Below are 20,740 nucleotides of genomic sequence, written 5' to 3'. Positions count from 1 at the left end.
GCACCAGTATCGGTTCATACATAGCACCAGTATATCAGAATCAAGTTTAATAGCCAAGTACAGGGATTTGTACCTGGAATTATTTTTGGCACAGACAAGCTCAGTAGTACACAAGACAAGATATACAGTACAGTACTGTAGTCGAACAGATATTCAATAATAGTACAGAAGGACAGTATAGTAACTTAAGAAGTCAAGGCAAGTTAAGGTGATGTGACGTGGGCGGGCGTCTACCCGGGTGTAAACGCTGGAGCAAGGGAGTGTGATTGGGAGGGTAGGTTCAGGAGATCAATGGCTGGGGAAAGAAGGTGTTTCTGTGTCTAGTGGTCTTGGTGGGTAAGGACCTGTTGCGGCCTAACGGGAGAAGATTGAATATGATGATGTTTTTAATTGTTATTAAAAACAACATTGAATATGATGATTTTTTTTAATTTTTATTTGGTGTGCGTTGGAAGAGGGGCAGTCTTATCCCAAACTTTTTATTTTAGCTGGAAAAGTTGGGGGTCATCTTACACACCCAGTCGTGTCTTATATGCCGCAATATACGGTATTTATCATGGTACCTTTTAAAGAAACATGTAAAGATACAAACTAAGGTTTGGACACATGACCTGTGTGCAGAGGGGTGTGTGGGGGTGTGTCAGAGGTGCTCCTGGGGAGGAAGCAGTTGCTTTTGGTGAGGAGGTACAAATGGTGCTTTGGGGGAGTCACTTGTGTTATGTGCAGGGGGTGCTAAAGGTGATCGTGGGGGGTCATTTGTGTTGGAGATGTAAGGGTTGCCATATGGAGTGTCAAAGATACTACTGAGAAATGGGTGTCAACTGTGTGAGTTATATGTTGCTGCTGGGCTGAGGGAGCAGTCAGTTGTGCGGGGGATTTGTTAGTTACAGGTGTCAGTTGTGCTGTGTGAGTGGGAGTATGTATAATGATGAGAGTGCAGCTGCTTGAGAAGTGGTGGTGGTGGAGGTGGGGTTATGATGCTCTTTTAGGGAAGATGACTAATCGCTGCACTTCTTGGAAGACATAAGATGCCTGCGCATGTTGGGAGATACTTAAATCCTGCACTTGCTGCGGGACACAGTGCATTCCTTTTTTGGGGGGATGCACAAAGCCTACGTTTGGGAGTACACAGGTTGCCTGCTGTTGTTAAGGACACATGACACCTGCACTTTGGTGGAGGGAGGGGGTGCACCTGTACCTGTTTAGTGATATGAATCTTAAACGTGATGCTGGACACATCATGTCTGCAGTTGGTGGTGGACAAGGTAGTGCTTGTCATATAGGAGACATGAATGCAGTATGCCAGGCAATGGTATCTGCCTATCACTGAAATATGCTAGTCAGTGGTTTGGAGTGAAAACTGTGAGATGAAAGTATTACGGATGGCACATTTACTAGGGCTGCAAATGTACTGTCAGCACATGAGATGCTGTATATGAATGGAGCCACATATAATGGTTGTACATGAATGAGGGCCCATGAAAGCAGGGCCAAGCTAAATGGGGCTAGCAACACCCCTCTATCCACACCCATCAATAAGCAGGCAGACTACTTCCATATCCATTCAATTTTCTCACTTGTGAAGGCAAGGAGTCACTGGATTTCAGCAGGCGAATCCTCACTACTATAAGTGTGAAAACCGTTGGTTTCAATAAAAGCAAGTATTACTCACACAAGTGTATTATTGGAGCACAAGCCTGCCCTCATTGTATTGACTGTAGACTACCCGTGAGCATTAGCGACAGCATGAAAGTGCCTAGTCCAGCAGCTGGCTTGTGCAGTGCTTCCTGGGAAGCCTGATGAGATTTATCACCTTCCAATTTGCACAGTTAAGACGTCAGCTCAGCATCATATTTCTGGTGTAAAATAAATGATCTTCCCAAGGACAGTACAACTGCAACACAATAGTCAGCTAATTTATCTAGCAACTTGCAATGACCCACTTTTACCAGAAATAGCTATGGGGAATTACAAGATATTCCTTCAGAGCATATCAATGCTATGGCATCCAGTTACAGTGCTGATAAATGTGTTCATAGATTTACTAATAATTCTCACCTACATCCAGCAGCAAATTCAGCCTATGTGTGACTAGACACCTATAATAGCTATGAATTACCTGCTTCCCAATCGGGCTGGGCTAAGCCTGGATTGCACCACCTCCTGTCAGTGATGTTTTTGCATACATGTAAGGGCTCTTTCACACTGGCGCAGTATGGCAAATTGCAGAACTGCTACCGCAGCCTAATGGGACCCTATGGGGAAGTGCATACTTCCCACGTTGCGTTACGCTGCGTCGAAAGTACCCAATCTAACACGAGTGCCAGAACTACGTTATCGTGTGTGACCCTTGGTGACCTACAGCGATCTGCGTCAACCCGGAAGTCATGATACTCTGTGGCGATGTAGGGTTTTTAAAAACCTCAGCGTTGGGATGTAGTGGAGTGCATGTGCGGAAGCGCATTTTTTAAATACGCTTCCGCGTACCTGAAGCAGGAAGTGACCGCAAGCGCGCAGCACTTCCTGCTTGGCTGGTGGCCAGACAGGGAGTACCATGTACTAACGTGGTGTTCCCTGAAGGCTTGTTTTTGGCGATTTGGCGGGCGCACTGCACTGCAACGCTACCGCCAGTTTGTAGTTTGAAACCAGCCTTAGAGGTTACTGGATATAATAGTAATCACTGTCCTATCATCTGTGTTTACTCCCAGATTAGTGAACACTACTGATATGTGAAAGCATTCCAGTATCCTAATTCTTGCTGTACTCAGCTATCCTGGCTCCAGTCCTGTTGCACTCTGTTCATAATTCTGTGACTCTAGCTTCTTGTTTCCTGAGCCCAAATTCCTTTTCTTCCGACCCCGATAGCCGGGTAGACTCCTGGTTTGAGTTTGGCCTGTTCAGGACTATAAAGTAAGATGCACTCAACTACATAAATTACATACATTTACCACGAATGTGGGAGCAGCAATGTCTCTCTACAACAATAGCTTCAAAACTGAATACTGACACCACCGCTCTTACATATAATTACCAAAGTATCAAAAGTTTATTGGCATAATGTGTATTGACATAATGTGCCTACGAAAGACAGTTAAAACCATGTAAAAACAAGCCCTGCTTTAGATCACTCTTATTACATGCAAAGAATAGAAAAAGCTGGGTCTCCACCTGTATTTTGCGATATTAGCTTAATTTGTTAGTGGAACCATAGCTACAGAAAGCACAAGGTTTCGGCACAGAGACCTTTGTCAAATGCAGCATCATTTGACAAAGGCCTGTGTGCTGAAATGTTGTGCTTTCTGTGCCTATGGTTCCACTAATAAATTAAGCTAATATTGCAAAATCCAGGGTGAGACCCAGCTTTTTCTATTCTTTGCATCTGATGGTACACTCCTGTGGGATCCGGGTGTATGCTGGTTGACTCCTTGTTGCTACGACTGTCAGTGGTTGGAGCTCTGGGCCAAACCTTTTTTGTGGTTGGACACTCTTATTACACGCCCATACACAGCCATGTATCAGATTCAGTCCATTTGTGGAAGTGACAGGGATATGAGGTGAGCATTAGTGTATTGGCCGGGGGCAGGGGCGCCTCTGTGGCGCCCCCCCCCCCATGAAAATAATCATAATATGGCAGCGTTTCACGAGGAAATAATCCTAATGCGACAATGTTTTACCAGAAAATAATCATAATGCGGCAGCATTTCACCAGAAATTACACTTATTGCAGTAGCGTTTCACCAGAAAATACACGTAATGTGGGCAGCGTTTCAACAGAAATTACACATAGGTAGGGCTTCTCTCCCCCCCCTCTCCCCATTAGTTCCCCCTACTAGCCCTCATACCTGCCTGCACCTATAAGAAGAAAAAACATTTACTCACCTACAGAAGACTCCTCTCCTGGGCTCCCTCCAGTGCGCAGAAGCTCCCCCGATGATCTTCGTGCAGAAACTCTGGCTTCAAAACTCCCACGCTGACAGGCAGAGCAGGGTTACGGGAAAATGGCGCCTAAAGCCCTGCACTGGAGACACAAATAGTTTCCAGTGCAGGACTTAGGATGCCATTTTCCCGTAGCCCTGCTCTGCCTGCCGGAACCCAAAGACTCCGCAGGCTGCAGAAGTGAGCTTACGGGCTGAGGCCAATAAACTGGCGCAGTGTCTATTAGACACCGCAAGACAGTTCACCACCTGGGGATACACCATCTGGCAAGGGGGTGGCCGCAGTCCCCCCATGCCTCCCCCGCACAGCACTTGTGACCGGCCTGGTAGGCCTGGTGGTCAGAAGTCACAAAGGAGGACAGAAGGAGGCACACAGGGGGACAAAATGGGGCAAAAGGAGACACAAAGGAGGACAGGAGGTACACAGAGGGGCAGCGGGAGGTAGAAGGAAGCACAGGGAGACATTAGGAGGAACAAAGGGGCACAGAAGGAGGCACAGGGGGACAGAGAATGGCGCAGGGGACAGAGGTGGCACATGGGGACTGAAGAGGCACATGGTGACAGAAGGAGGCACAGGGGGACATAAGAAGGCACAAAGGGGCAAAGAAGGTGGCACAGGAGGACTGAAGGAGGCAGATGGAGACAGGAGGCGGCACAAAGGGAGACAGAAGGACAAACAGGGGGTCAGATATGGCACAAGGGACTGAAGGAGGCACAAGCAGGCAGAAGGAGGCACAAAGGGGGAAAGAAGGATGCACAAGACACAGAGATGGCAGTTGCGTGCAATTTACACTAAGTAGATGCAGCAGAAGCAAGTAATACAACACCCACGGGCGGGGCTTAGTCCGGGGTGGGGGAGAGGCTTAATCCAGAAACATGGCGCCCCCCGGGCGCCTAATGGCACTTCAGGCAATGACCTGCACTGCCTATGCCTAGAGGCGTCCTTGGCCGGGAGGTATGCCAGGCCTTCAAATCACAATATTTCAAGATAGCAAGGAGTAGATACAGAGTGGTCTCACCCGTCCAGACATTGAAGATAGTCCGGTTCCATCAGGAATAATCTACTCATGTCCCAAATGATCTGCTTCACACATCACTATCCGCCAGTATTAGATTATAGAGTACTCTGCAAGCAGAGGTTCAGACATCCCAGCATCGGCTCCCATGTAGGCATACATTTGAAAAGCTAGCTGAACTCATGTGGATACACTATCACAAACAGACCTAATCTAATACCACTATATGAATGGCCATGTTATGCTGGTCCAGCATATATTCAGCTGGCCCGATCAAGCCGCTCAACCCTTGCCCGCTCGATCCCCGCCGGCAGACAATGGCAGGGAATCGAGCGCTGATAAGGAAGCGCCGGCGGGGACGAGCGGTAATCGATCCGCACGCACACGCGCGGACGAGAGGAGACGCAGCTGGGGTCGATCCGGTCGACCCGTGTATCCCCAGCATAAAACTGTACAGTGTGGTCTGAATGGGAGTGTGCTTGTTTTTTAGGTAGTGTTTATTGTTTGTCATTTGCACATTATGTCAATAAACTTTTGATAGGTATAGATAAGAGAGGTTGTGTCAGCATTCAGTCTTGAAGCAACTGAGTTTGGCCTGTGCCTGAATCCTGTGTGTGTGCCACCTGCCCTGACCTCTGAATTATTTATGGACTGTGCCTCTCTCTTACTCTCTTCAGTACCTTGCCCGGTTTCAGCCTCACTGTGAACTGATCACCTTGCATGCAGCAACTCCATGCCTGATTGATGCTGCTTTTCCTACCAATGTCAATGACAAGCCGGGTATCGTGTAATCAGCAAATCCACCACAATTGGCTGACAGTGCTTTGCTGTCCCTAACAGCTTTGCTGCTTGTTCCAGATGTGTGACCAAAACTGCTGAGGCCAAATGAAAAGCAGGCAATTATACGTTTTAAAAAGTAATAAAGTATTGCATACTCCATTCCCTACAAGTTTCTTTTGGGCTCTTTTCCACTAACAAGTGCGATTGGAAGTACAATTGTGCTATCTTTGCAATCACGCAAGCTGCCTTTTCCACTTGCCATGATTACACAGTACCGCTGTCGGGAATGAAACGTGATCGTGCAGCAAAACGCGCAAGCTGGTGACTGAGTTCAGGTAAAAAAAAAACAACAAATTGCTGTAGTGGAAAATGAGCACTGCGATTTACATGTAACTTATCACAGTGCTCACTGCGATTGCTAAAACGGCTGCAATCCCCTACATTCAGTTATCATAGTACTCACTGCCACACAGATAGTAAACCACCTAATAACCGGAATTCCTAAGAGACTTTTCAAAAGAGTATTAAATATGATGACAGATTCCATAATAAACAGAGTTAGTGCTGAAATGTACTGTTGGTGTTTCTCATGAACGATCTGTTCTGTACCGTCATTAAAGGAGGACTTCATCAAAACTCTTTACAGCATTATTAAAAGGTTTACAAATATAGTATTGGAAATTGTATGCTCAATAAAACTTCATTATGACATTTTATATTTAGCTCCTTCAGTGCATTTTCTCGCCAGTGTAATTAACAAAATCTTTTCATAGCTGAAGTAATACATGTTTTAGCATTTTTTTTCTATATAGTAAATGGTATTTTTCAGCTTCTACTGAGTTCACACACATAACATGTGATAAAATCCCTGGATGACAGCCTACCGGCCAATCAGAATGGATGTCAGAAGGGGAAGCTGGACATAAATAACATCTCTGTCAGGTTGGAGATGGGAGGGAAACAATGTTTAAATGTAGGGTTTTATAGAAAATGCTTTCTAAGGGCTCATTCCCACTACAGAATGTGTGCAGGAACGCAATTTCGTGCATGCGTTCCCATCACACAGAATGCACATCATGGTACATTAAAGCGCAGAGGTCAGGAGCTGTACTGTGAATGGTAACATGATAGTCTATGGACTTTCATGTTACTATGTGGATCGCACACGATGTGCAGTGCAACAAAACTGACAGCGCAGCACATAGTGTAAATGAGCCCTTAGGAAATAATTATGTAGCTGTAATTTAACTGGAATGCTTAAAGCAGGGGTCACAAACTCAATTTACCTGGGGGGCCGCAGGAGGCAAATTCAGGATGACGCTGGGCCGCATAAGGAATTTCACAATCGCGGCGCATCGCTGCCTCTGCCCGCCCCTCTCTGTGAAGGAAGAGTGAGAGAGGCGGCGATCCGTGCGGCGATTGACGTCAGGAGGGGCAGAGCTGAAGCTGAAAGCTCTGCCCCTTGCAGGAAATGCTGGCGGATTACCCCCCGGGCGATTTGGGGACTCTGCAGCCCTCGTTTAGCGGCAGGGAAGCGGCGGATTACTTGGGCGCACTGAAGCGAACTATAAGGAAGCTTTTGCCGGCGAGGGCCACAAAATATTGTATCAAGGGCCGCGAGTTTGAGACCCCTGGCTTAAAGGAATACTATCGATTCACATATTTTTTTCAATTGACACAGGAATTGTTTGGGATGTGCTGCTAAGTACTGGTGTATACATTTTAGTAGCAACTTCTTTGTTTACTGTTATCAATATACATTCAAACTTTATTGACGCCAAAACTGACGACTGACTGAGCCATGAGGAGAGGGGAAATTCCCCTCACACTTGATCAGTTAACTCTATGCGTAGCTCTGTGTGTGACAGAGAAGAGAGCTCCCAACAACTGCAGATCCTATGTCCTGTGTTTCTAACTGAAGTGTCTGAAGAGAGCAGAGGAAATGTAACTAATTGTCACAGCTTTTCATACTGTTTTTGCTTTCAGAGTTTGATATGTTTGATATTTGCTTTCCGTAGTCTGATATGCAACCCTGGCTGTGCATTGAAGCAGACACCCCTTCTGCAATTGATTTGTCCCAATATAGCTAAGTCCTACCCTCAATTAGTACAGCTTTTGCCTCTGATTTTTAACATGAAAAGTAGGAAAATGTTTACACAGCTACTTAGACATTATTTGCACACAGTGATTTTAGAACACTTGGGTATCGATAGTACTCCTTTAATTACAGATTGCTGCATTCAAATCAAATCAAATCAAATCAAATCAAATCAAAGATAGCTTTATTGGCATGACCAAGATTAATTACAGGTATTGCCAAAGCAAGGGGAAAAAGGGGGACATGGGAGGGGGTGGGGTAGGGGGACAGTGGCTAAGCAGTCTGTGGACCTTTTTTAGGTTTACAGTTCTGTTATGCTCCTCTCAGTCTGCGGCATGCTGTGACATAGTGTGCAGCGATTGTCACTGTGGATTCCTCTTCTCCCAGTAGGATATATGTTTTTCTCTCGTCTTCTAGTGCGAGAAAGTCTGGGAATAGTTTCAACAATTTCTTAAAGTAAGTGTCCCTGGTTGCAGTATATTTGGGGCAGTGCAATAGGAAGTGGCTTTCATCCTCAAGGGTCTTCTGCTCACAGTGTTGGCATAGTCTCTCCTCCCTGGGTTTGTACGTCTGTCTGTGTCTCCCAGACTCTATTTCGAGGTTGTGAGCACTCAGTCTGTAGACACTCAGGATTTTCCTCTCGAGAGTTTTGCAGCTTTTCCAGGTAGGGGGCCATTTTATATTCTCTTTGTAGAGACTGGTATATGGTTAGCTTTTGTGACTGATTTATTTCACTCCTCCATTTTTCCACATAGTCTTCTTTGCATTCACAAGGCATTCAGCCTGTTCCTTTTCACTATACAAGTGTGGTAATAAGCATTATACCTTCACTGCTATTCTGTGGTTATCATCTAAGGTAACTCACTGAAGCAGTATTCTGAGGGAGAATACTCTAAATAATAATTCTTTTTTATTAGCGGTTTGGCCATTGACATTGTGGGTTGAAGGAATCCTCGGGCTTTCGTCTAATGTAAGGCTGTGTGTTTGCAAATGAAAGGCGTCTCATTAGACCATAACACTTTTTTCAGTGGTTTAGAGGTCCAGGCTGAGTAATGTTGCCTTAAACATTTTTTTTTTAGCATTCTGGGTGACTGTTTAAGAAGGATTTCTGTACAGACATGTTGCTTGGCTATTCACCAATCAGCCTGTTTAGTTTTACAGCAAGAGAAGGATAGAAAAGGAACAGAAGGTGCTCTGCTGTGAGATCTACAACAGAAGTACACTAATGGTCAGGTGAGGGGATCCAACCTACCTGATCCCTGATGGCGATGCAGCCACATCAGGGTATACCTTTACGTGCACTAGATTTTCACCACAGATGGTGACAAATGATCTAGCTTGTGTACATAGTTCACATGCTCCTTCCACCGCTTTATGCAGATGAGCTAAATATAAATTGGCCTCTAGCATGAGAACGGGAAGGCGGACGCAGACAGAGTGGGAGCGATCGGTGCGGAGGGACTGGAGAAAGGCCCAGGTATGTATAATTCTTTTGTATATATTTGTCTCAATGTCACTTTAAGCAAAAATCCATGCTAAATATACATTTGTATTAGCATGTTTTTTTTTTTAGTAAGGAAGTTTTTACGTCCTTTTTATCCTTTACAAAATCCTAGTGGTCCTGTTTCACATTAACTAGGTCTTTAAAGATTCTACAACACAGTGAGTTGTTCTTGGTTGAAAACAGCTTCCATATGTTAGCCCTTCTGTAAATTCCAGCTTCATAAAGCTCAGACAATCCACTTTTAATGAACTCTTTTATTTATATGGTGGGTTTGAAGTTTGTGGATCTTATCAATAGTGCAATTTAAAGTGCAATTTAAAGTGAACCAGAGACAAAGCACCCTCATGTATTTTACCATATAGTTCAGTGGGGACATTAGAGAAAACACCTACTATGCTTTCTGTTTAATTCAGCACTGCACAGCTTGTTTCTTATCAGACCTGATAAAATCCCCGACTGAGCATTCAGTCTGACTTTGCTACAATGACTCAGCTATACTGATTCCTGAGTAGAGCCAGCAGGGGGCAGGCTTGGACTTGAAAAGACATGAGAGAACACGGACTGAGCTATAAATATTCCTGAACAAAGCCAGGCTGAATGCTCAGTTGGGGATTTTATCAGGGCTGATTAGAAGCAAGCTGTGCAGTACAGAATGAAACAGTAAGCAAGGTAGGTGTTTTCTCTAATGTTCCCACTGATATATATGGTAAAATACATGAGGGTGCTTCGTCTCTGGCTCCCTTTAAGCCAAACTAAATGGAATATGGAATTTGCCATTCATTGATCCCAGGACTCTGGCACTGTGGGGCAAGCATGCTAATCACTCAGTCTCCATGCCACCTATGTACAGTTCATTGAAAATAAATGAATATAGAGAAAAAAGGTGCAAGCATGCTAATAGTGGAGTCAGAACATCTTCAAGAATTATAAGAGACAGAGGACTACACAACAGTCAAGAAGTCAGGATGGCGTTGAAAATGCTTCCCTCCATACTCTTCTCAGTCCAGGTTTACTTTGGAGCAGACTTAAAGGCTTCAGAAAAAAGTACTTAACAGTAAGGGTACATCTGCACAGAGATATTGTAAGACCACGAAAGTCAGACGAATGTGAGTCCCAGTGTGTGCCCAATCCATGTTGTGAGGGATGCCTTCTATTCATACTATCTTCTGGTCTCTACACAAATGCAGAAGACAGGAGTGTCCTCATGGTACAGGAAAAGGTGAGGCCAAATAGTCATGGTCACATCCATGGCAGCTTTAAACCAGGAGGAGACGCCATGCCCAAAACTGCAACTTACTGCAGGTTATATTTCAATTATCAGTAATATTTTCACCCAAACATAAGCAATGTCCCATGTTTTGTTTTGTAACCACTGTTCCTCTTTGCAAATACAGTCTTGTCCTTGTTTGGCACCTGGTGTCATTAATTTAATTACCGCCATAAACTCATGAAACAATTCTCTGTTTTTTTAAAACCGATGTACCCTCAGTTCATGAACTGATTATTCAGCCTTTCTGGAACTGATAGATGTTTTGAAAAGCCACATATCAAAGTGTTAGCTGACATGCCTCCTCTAAAGCTGACATGCTTCTAATCACCAATCGGTCTAGTATGGCTTGCCTTTGCAGCCGAATTTATAATTGTGATTAAGCAGTTTCAAAGTTAAGCTCCTGTTCCGTGTGGTGTTTCTGTTACTGTGCCCATTCCATGTATCACCTAAAGCATTTTTGTACTCTATCAATGCTTTACTGATGCAGTCTTTTAATTTAGGAGTGATCATGTCTAGAATGCTGCTTTTTGCCATCCCTCTGATCTCCCAATGTGAGCCTCCAGCTCTACAAATCCAGCTTTTATTTCCTCCTGAAACACACCAGGAATAAGTACAGGCTCTGGGCTCTAATATGACAAATTACATCATCTCTAGCGAAGGTTTTAATCATTACTCAGCAGTCACAGACTTTGCCATTTGTAAAAAGTGTACAGCAAATTAATGTTCCCAAAATGTTTTCAATCTACGGTTTCATTTACTACATTGTTCTAGTATGCATAATGTACTTTTCATATCAATCCAGAGCATAGTATCTAATTGAAATAATCATCAATTCTCTTTTCACTACATGACTCTGTTTTCGTAAATGTAGCACATAAGGAATTACAGTCGTTTGGATGATTATGTAGTCTGGATTTGGAAATGAAAGTCCAAGTGCCGAAAAAGAAAGATTCATATGTATGACTTGTCTCAGCTGCTAAAGGCATCTTCTGACTTGCATATTTTATTTTACTTCTATTGGCTTAGGTTTTGAGTTATATTTTGGAACATTGGAGTACATTTGTGGCACTGTTAGTGCTCGTGCCACACTGGCATCCTAGGATCAGCTATCTCTAGGAACAGATATTGAATATTCTTCCTGCGTTCTATGTTTTTGTTGTCTAGATTTGTTGTTTTACTGCCACAGCTGTGATGTATCTGTTGTTACTCACATGGCACACAAAGCCCAGAGCAGTATTAATAATACCGATTATTCTTGGTTACCATGGGTAAGATTCCAAAGCTTACAGATTCAACTGTTGCCTAGATACAGCTACCGTATATCCTCAATATGCAAAAAACAAAACATACAGAGAGGGAGGAGGCACCCCAATGTGAGAAAAACAAAACAATAAAAGCTAAAAGAAAGCAACAGTCTTACCTCAGTTTGGAGGTTAAGAAATCTTTTATTGGTGTCCAATAAATTATTTCGTCACCTGATAACCAAGGTAAGAGTGTTCCTTTCTATTACCTTTTATTGTTTTTTTCCACATTGGGGCAACTCCTCCCACTCTGTATAGTTTAGTTCCCCTATTAAGGGCAATCCCTGTGACTCACATCCAGTGGTCTCAGTTTGGGCTTTTCCTGGAGTGTGACCCAAGTCTGATAGAAGACTTCATATTGGAGTCAAATTAGTCAGTGATCATTAGAAACATTCTTTTATTCTTAACTTCAAAATGCAACGCATTTCACGGGTCTATACCCACTTCATTAGGTGGCATGGAGACGGGTTTCTCCACATGTTTGAAATGGTGGTTGTCTATCACCAACCCATATTTTTGAGTAGTATTTGTTTGGGTTCATTCTTACATTTTTCGAAAATACTACACCATATTGGTGCACTCCTGGTTGTCTCTGTTTTTTTTATTTTTCACCCAGTTCCTGAAGTTCAAAGACTGAATTTCAACTCACCAGACACCCCACACAAAAAACAAAACAATAATTATTGTGTGCAAGAATGATGAGCTCCTTAAGTAGTATATATCACACCAGCAATAGTGCCCATTCCTGCCATCTTACACCAGACCTGACAATTTTGGCCACTATAAACATTTCAGATTATGCATTAAGCAATTTTTGACTATCCAAAAGAATAAGAGGAGATTCCTTTTGCCACACTTAGGTATCCAACTTGCCATTTATATAAATAGGTGTGTGGTGTGCCAACTGCAAGTTGGTGTTAGTGGAGAAAGGAACAATGATGAACCAGCACTCTGTGCATTCAAAATCCAAATACACAAATACATGTTAATGAGAAAAAGTTACATACCGTCTGTTACGAACTGTGTGCTGCTTTGTTCCTGCCTGCTGGTGGTGGTGTTTACTTGGACTGCCTTGGACTTTGCACTGTGCCACCATCAGGGGCTTTATGGACATGTAGCAGCCCTGGGGTTCTGCCCTCCACCAGCAGAGGGCTCTGTGGGCTGTGAGTAGCCCTTCAGCAGTTTCCACATGCATCTTGTTTGCTACCTGGACTATATAAGAACTGGCTTTTCCTCCTGCTGGTGGCCAGAGCTTAGCAGTTCTTAGCAGCCCTGAGCTTCTGGACAACCTGCTACCTGACCTGTTCCTTGCCCTGAGATTGTATTTGCCTTTCTGTTGCTGAACCCTGTATACTTTGTCTGACTCTGATTCCTGCCTGCTCCTCTGTACTTCGATTGGTTTGTTGCTTGACTTGCATTACGTTTGACTGTGATTTCTGCCTGCTCCGTTTTGTACAGCGATTGTTGTATATTATTCCGGTATATATTATCCTGTACATATTTATATATTAGTTAGCTAGAATAGATAGATAGGGTCTTTGGGGGTTTTGCACATTTATATGTGTGGTGATTGCTCTGTATATAGTGTGTTGTGCACGTGGTTTGCATCTGCTCTGTATATAGTGTGTTGCGCAAGTATTTGCACCTTATTTGCATTTATCTGTTTGTTTGCACAATCTGGTCACCATAAACCATTATTGCACATTATTCCTTGTTTCAGTGTCTGTATTGCTGCACACTGTGGTCATCACCTGTTCCTCCATTCAGGTTTGTAACACCATCTCACCAAATAAATATTATAGAATCATATTTATACTACTACAAACCTATACAGGACACCTCCTCTCTAACGTTAAGATGGCAAGAAATATAAACTCTTAACAGCTACAATATACAAGCAATGGCATGAAAGGAGTGATGTAGCCACTATAACAAATGTTCTCAGTAACCAGCATGGTAGGTGTCAATATCCAAGCTAGGTTTAAAGGTTTCAGGAGGCTGTGACTTAATCCATAATAGGAATATAAGAGATCATCATATGTGGCTCAGAAATAAATATTCAGCTCTAAGTCTGTCCACCATCAAAGCCATGTAATCCGTGTAATAAATGTCAGCTCAATGTTCAGTGGCTAGTCTGGGCTGCAATATCTCAGGATATGTTCAGTCCTAATACTCTAAATTACCTCATATCACAGAATAGGAGGATTATAAAGAATCCTGGATGGCAGAAAAGCTCACATAGCCATGTATTTAATCCAGGTGTTGTTCAGCTCATACCACAATATTTGGTCAAATGTGAACGGCTAAAAGATAATTAAAAGCTGCCAGCTGCATGCAATATTTCCAGTGTGTGAGAACTGGGCCAACATCGTACTGGTGCATGTAGACTAGAGGAACAGTCTTATCCCTAGTTACCAACCACTCTGGAATTTCTACCTCTTATGTGGCTCCAGCATAGAGCATGGTCATTCTAGAGTGTGGACACACTGGCAACTGACACTATCCAGTAATGTAATGTTGGATGATGACCAGATTTAGGACTATAATGAAAAATAACAAACTGTGTTGGGGACATCATACCCAGACAGAGGCAACAGAGCACAAATATTCAAAAGAAAGGCAATAGACTTGGAAGGCGCCGAATTCAAGCTTGTTCTGCACATGAATGTGGTGGTTTGGTTTGACAGTGTGCAGGTTTTGCTTTGAAACCACTAGCCATACCTCCCAGCTGTGCTCATGTTGGGATCAAATGCACTTAAGCTGCTTTGCTCCCTTAATTATCCCTCTTTCAAGTCTTATGTGTAAGTCAGAATACATGAAGGATGGTATCATTTCAAGTGCTGATATTTTACATGCAATATAACAACATGACAGAGCCTGTGTACGTGACACTATATGCAATACAGTTGTGTTCAAAATTATTCAACCCCCCACTGAAATTGAGTGTTTTGGCAGTTTGACATGGATTTTGATCTTTTCAGTCATCTTGTTTACAATTAAATCAAAGAGGCACTTGTAAGTCAGACAAATATAACATAACATTTATAATGAAATAACCACAGATGTATTTTCTGTGCTCACATTATCAGCTTTATTCAACCCCCACAAGTGACATTCATTCTTAGTATTTAGTACAACATCCTTTTCCAGTTATAACAGCTTTTTAACGTGAAGCATGGCTTGACACAAGTGTCTTGCAGCGATCTACGGGTATCTTAGCCCATTCTTCATGGGCAAAAGCCTCCAGTTCAGTCACATTCTTAGGTTTGCGTGCTGCAACTGCTTTCTTTAAGTCCCACCAGAGGTTCTCAATCGGATTTAACCTCTTGAGGACCATGGGCTTTACCCCCCCTAAAGACCAGGCTATTATTGTTAAAAAAGGCCACTGCAGCTTTAAGGCCAAGCTGCAGGACCGCACAACACAGCACAACAGTGATTCCTCCCCCCTTTTCTCCCCACCAACAGAGCTCTCTGTTGGTGGGGTCTGATCGCCCCCCTCCCCCCCAGTGTTTGCTTGTTTTGTTTAAATGTTGTCATTTTTTTAAATAAAACTGCCTATTTTTTCTTTTACGCTTTACCCTCCCTCCCTCCCACCCCACAGCCAGCCAATAACGGCGATCGGCTGTCATAGGCTTCTGCCTATGAGAGCCGATCGCTCTCTAGTGTCCCATGGGGACAGCCGTGTCACATGGCTGTCCCCAGTACATCGCTGCTGCCGATCGCAGCGCTGTACAATGTAATTAGACGGCGATTCCGCCGTCTAACAGTCTCCCGAGCGGCAACCGCCGCTCGGAGACTAACAGGAGATGCGCGCGCAGCGTGCGCGCGATCTCCTGTACTGCGAGCCCCAAGGACTTTACGCCAATTGGCGTTAGCTGGTCCTGGGGCTGCCGCCGCGGCCACGCCCATTGGCATGACGCGGTCGGCAAGCGGTTAAGTCTGGTGACTGCGATGGCCACTCCAAAATGTGCCAGCCTTTAATCTGCAACCATGCTCTAGTGGACTTGGAGGTATGCTTGGGATCATTGTCCTGTTGAAAGGTCCAACGTCTCCCAAGCCTCAGGTTTGTGACGGACTGCATCACATTTTCATCCAATATCTCCTGGTACTGAAGAGAATTCATGGTACCTTGCACACGCTGAAGCTTCCTTGTACCTGCAGAAGTAAAACAGCCCCAAAGCATGATTGATCCCCCGCCATGCTTCACAGTAGGCAAGGTGTTCTTTTCTTCATAGGCCTTGTTCTTCCTCCTCTAAACATAGCGTTGATCCATGGGCCAAACAGTTCTAATTTTGTTTCATCAGTCCACAGAACACTATCCCAAAACTTTTGTGGTTTTCCACATGACTTTTGGCATCCTGCAGTCGACTCTACTTATTCTTTGGAGACAGCAAGGGGGTGCGCCTGGGAGTTCTGAGCTTAAACTTCAGTACCCGCATCTGACAAATCTTTTTTTCAGTTCCTCAGCAGTCACACGGGGACTTTTCTCCACTTTGCGCTTCAGGCAGCGCACAGCAGTCAAAGTCAGCATCTTCTTTCTGCCACAACCAGGTAGCATTTCAACAGTGCCCTTTGCCTTGAATTTGCGAATGATGCTTCCTATGGTGTCTCTTGGTTTGTTTAACATCTTTGCAATCTTCTTATAGCAATTGCCCTTCCTGTGAAGATAAATCACCTCTTCTCTTGTCTTCCTGGACTCTTCTCTTGACTTCACCATGTTTGTAAACACACCAGTAAATGTCTAGAAGGAGCTGAGTACCACAGTCATTTTAAATCTGCCTAATTGGTGCTTATTATGCTTGATTGCTGCTCGTTAACATCCACAGGTGTTTTCAATACCTGATCGAAAACACTTGAATGAACCTCTGTTCTTAAGAGTGGTAGTCTTTAAAGGGTTGAATAATTGTGTCAATGAAGAAATCACACACAAAAAATGTAATACTGTATTACAAAAGCAATCGATGTCATTTTAGTTACATTTGGTTCTTTAAAAAGTCCTTGTAAGATTTCATTCTGAACACAATTACAAATGTACACAAAATTCCCTAAAACCCTTTACAACATTGGGGGTTGAATAATTTTGAACACAACTGTATGTACACGCTTGGGTATACTGTACATTTATAATCTGGGTTTCATTTATGTAAAGCATTACAGCTAAATGTTTGTTTTTGCCAATTTTGGTCAATTTTCACTTACACCTGATATGTTCATTTTCATGGAGGTTTTCACATACAATGCGAAATAAGTTTATAAACACTACTGGTGTAGTGCCTATTTTTTTCTAATTGTGGTTTTGACTTGGCACTAGTTGTATAGTGCACATCACTTATTCTCTTGTGATTCCATGTACAGCATACTGTTTGCATGTATGTGAATTTTGTTTAAAAAGTAACTGTAGTGTATTGTAAGTATTAAACAGAATTATAACTATTTTACAATATCCATTTATAAATTATTTAGTCAGTGTTTGCTCAGTGTAAATCTTTCCTCCCCCTGATTTACATTCTGAAATGTATCACAGATGGCAACTTCCTTAGTCCTGTCCAATGATCTCAGTGGAATGATTGTTTTCTGAGAGCTCTAAAGCCAGTAGAAAATAAACCAATTGCTCGGGGTGGGGTTGTTGGGGTTTTACTTACATAGCTAATAAGCCTTGGAGGGACTTGATTGGTCTATTTTAAGCTGCATACCTTTGCATACAAAAGTTACATAATTCTGCATGATCTTGGAAATATTTGCATCTCACTGATCATCCCTACTTGCCAGCTGCATAGTTTTTGTTGGAGATTGAACAAGATCAAGCGGTGCAAGTAAGTCAGTTGACTGCTACTACTCTTACTCCTGGCAGACACGGCTGAATCATTCACTTGTAACTACCTCCAGAAAAAATATTAGAAAAAAAGAGCCCATATTAAAAAAAACCTCAGGTAATCACAGATCTTTTTCCATACATGCCTTTCTGGGGTGTTTAACCTCTTGCCGACCGCGTCACGCCAGTAGGCGTGGCCGCGGCGGTAGCCCCAGGACCGCCTAACGCCAATTGGCGTAAAGTCCTGGGGCTCTGTTTTGCAGGAGATCGCGCGCAGGCTGCGCGCGCATCTCCTGCTTGGGGGGCGGAGCTCCGCCCCGCCTTCAGTCTCCGAGCGGCTATTGCCGCTCGGGAGACCGGTAGACGGCGTGATCGCCGTCTATTTACTTTGTGCAGCGCTGCGATCAGCAGCAGCGCTGCACTGGGGACAGCCGTGTGACACGGCTGTCCCCCTGGGGGACAAGAGAGCGATCGGCTCTCATAGGCAGAAGCCTATGACAGCCGATCGCCATAATTGGCCGGCTGTGGGGAGGGAGGGAGCGAGGGAGGGAAGGGGTTTAAAGGAAGAGGGTTTTTTTTTTAAAAAAAGGCAACAATAATATTTATTAAAACAAAAATAAACATGGGGGGAGCGATCAGACCCCACCAACAGAGAGCTCTGTTGGTGGGGAGAAAAGGGGGGGGGAATCACTCGTGTGCTATTTTGTGCGGCCCTGCAGCTTGGCCTTAAAGCTGCAGTGGCCTTTTAAACTAAAAATTGCCTGGTCACTAGGGGGGTTTAGCCCTGCAGTCCTCAAGAGGTTAAGAGTGGGCATTTTTGTTTCCTTTTGAAGTGGAGATCTACTTTAAGCCAGGTACATGAGCTACGACAAGGGATAACCTTGATGGATCCTTACCACAAATAAAACATGTTGTTTTCAGTACTTCCTCTTTCTTTTGTTTCTCACTCCTCAGATCTGCAAACGTGTCAATGATAACACCAAAGATGAGGTTCAGAACGATGATTATGACAATAAAGTAGAAGAGAAGATCGTACACCACTCGAGCTGGAAACAGAGATTCCTGTTGGGGAAGCAAAGAAAAGCCTATAGTCATGTTCTCTAGAAAACGCCCTTAAAGAGAACCCGAGGTGGGTTTGAAGAATGTTATCTGCATACAGAGGCTGAATCTGCCTATACAGCCCAGCCTCTGTTGCTATCCCAAACCCCCCTATGGTCCCCCCTGCGCTCTGCAATCCCTCATAAATCACAGCCACGCTGCTGACAAGCAGCTTGTCAAAGCTGGCTGTGTTTATCTCTATAGTGTCAGTCTGCTGTTCTCCCCGCCTCCTGCAGAACTCCGGTCCCCGCCTGCATCCCTTCCCTCCCAGCTGATTGGAGGGAAGGGATGGGGGCAGGGACCGGAGCTATGCAACAGGCGGGGGAGCAGCCGAGACTGACACTACAGATGTAAACACAGCCTCACAGCACGGCTGGGATTTATGGGGGATTGCAGAGTGCAGGGGGACCTTAGGGGGGTTTGGGATAGCAACAGAGGCTGGGCTCTATAGGCAGATCCAGCCTCTGTATTCCGATCACATTCTTCAAACCCACCTCGGGTTCTCTTTAAAATTCATTTTATAGGAGCCGTATAAACCCTTGGTTAAATTTAATGGCATGCAAATAGGTTGTGGCAGGTTATTTACTTCAAAAGCTAATGAAATCCGATTTGCTTACATCTTTAGAGGGCTTTCTTAAAATGTCGCCAACACCTCCTCCGTTCCGTAAGCCGTGATTTAGTACGGTGACGATACACATGAGTAACGTGTCGCACGCTCTCTCCGTGTCACCCTCTTCATCTAAGACATTCAGAAGGAGACAATTAAACAGAGGAAAAGGATGGGGCATGGAAAAAGCAGAAGATTAAAAAAATAATAAATGAGGCAGCAAGATCTATCGCTCAAAGACTAAAAGTTTAATTCCCCACCAATAAAGATAAAGATTTGCAGAGTAATGAATGCCACTTCCTTATAATTTATGCATTCTAGGAATTATTGGAAACGTTTAAAAATGATGTGCTCCATCTCTCTTGCAAAAATATTACTCATTCTTCTACCGCGCTCCAAGACAGCAGACTACTAAAATGTCGTTTTATTCCCTGTAAATAATTTTGTAAGGTAACTTGGATGCGGTCTGCGTTTGCGCATGGGACTCTCTATACAAACTGTTTGTGGCAGGAGTGTTAATACATGCAGCAGAATTTATAAGGTGTATTTTTCTTCGGTGCATGACATCAATATGTTCAGGACCATAAATTCTGCTTTGTAACTTACACCGCAAAGTTACATAATATTATTTGCCAGGGGAATTTATGACAAATAGGTTGCCTGTCTGGCTTACCCTAGTGATTCAGCTAACCTTTCCTTGTAGGGGCACAGACATTGATTGTACATGGTTTATTTATGTTTGTTTATGCCTAGAAATATGCTCTTTTTTCATTTTTTTAGTAAGTGTACAGGATATGTTCAATAAGAATATTTTATTTGCGTTAAGCTTTACTGAAAATGGCCAGAGCATTGTCAGCCTGAAATAATCTAATCCAATATGAAGCTACTAACAGATACTAGATTTTTATTGCTTAGCCGTTATTTATTTTTGTTTGTGATTGTCTGGAATATGTACTGCTTTCTCACAATGTTTAGAGATCCATGACAGGTTGCTTAGTGACAAACAAGTCTATTATTCTTACAGCTGTGGGCACTACTATCTCCTTGTGCCCCACCCTCTCTCAATAGAACAGAATCGGCTGGTTTGCTATAGCCAAGCAGCCTGTGTGTACACTGATCATTCCTAAAGATGTCCTCCTTAATGATTAACAATTATTGATTTAATTTTTAACAAAAAAAATTGTGTCCCTCTGTATTTAGCTTATGCTTTTGTAATACTGCAGGCTAACCTGTGAGGTAAAGACAGACCCATATAAACGTTTAACACAATAAAACAAGCATAAAACACCAATTTGTAAATGAGCGTTAACATTTAAAAA

At 43.5% G+C, this 20,740-nt stretch overlaps 1 protein-coding gene across 5 annotated transcripts in view; it reads right to left on the bottom strand.

Annotated features, from left to right (window-relative positions):
- Positions 1 to 20,740, bottom strand: part of ITPR3 (inositol 1,4,5-trisphosphate receptor type 3) — a 357,611-nt gene that overhangs the window by 37,595 nt on the left and 299,276 nt on the right. For all 5 annotated transcript variants that reach the window (XM_068269377.1, XM_068269380.1, XM_068269378.1 and 2 more), the window contains 2 exons: positions 19,432 to 19,553; positions 18,613 to 18,778 (listed from right to left, as the gene is read on the bottom strand). In XM_068269377.1, coding sequence (XP_068125478.1) covers positions 18,613 to 18,778; positions 19,432 to 19,553 — 288 coding nt within the window. The remainder of the gene's footprint in view (positions 1 to 18,612; positions 18,779 to 19,431; positions 19,554 to 20,740) is intronic.

Source organism: Hyperolius riggenbachi, chromosome 2, assembly GCF_040937935.1.
Source record: "Hyperolius riggenbachi isolate aHypRig1 chromosome 2, aHypRig1.pri, whole genome shotgun sequence".
In the NCBI taxonomy this organism is placed as follows: Eukaryota; Metazoa; Chordata; class Amphibia; order Anura; family Hyperoliidae; genus Hyperolius; species Hyperolius riggenbachi.
The sequence above is the reverse complement of the archived record's forward strand: the minus strand, read 5'-3'. Positions and strand labels throughout refer to the sequence as shown.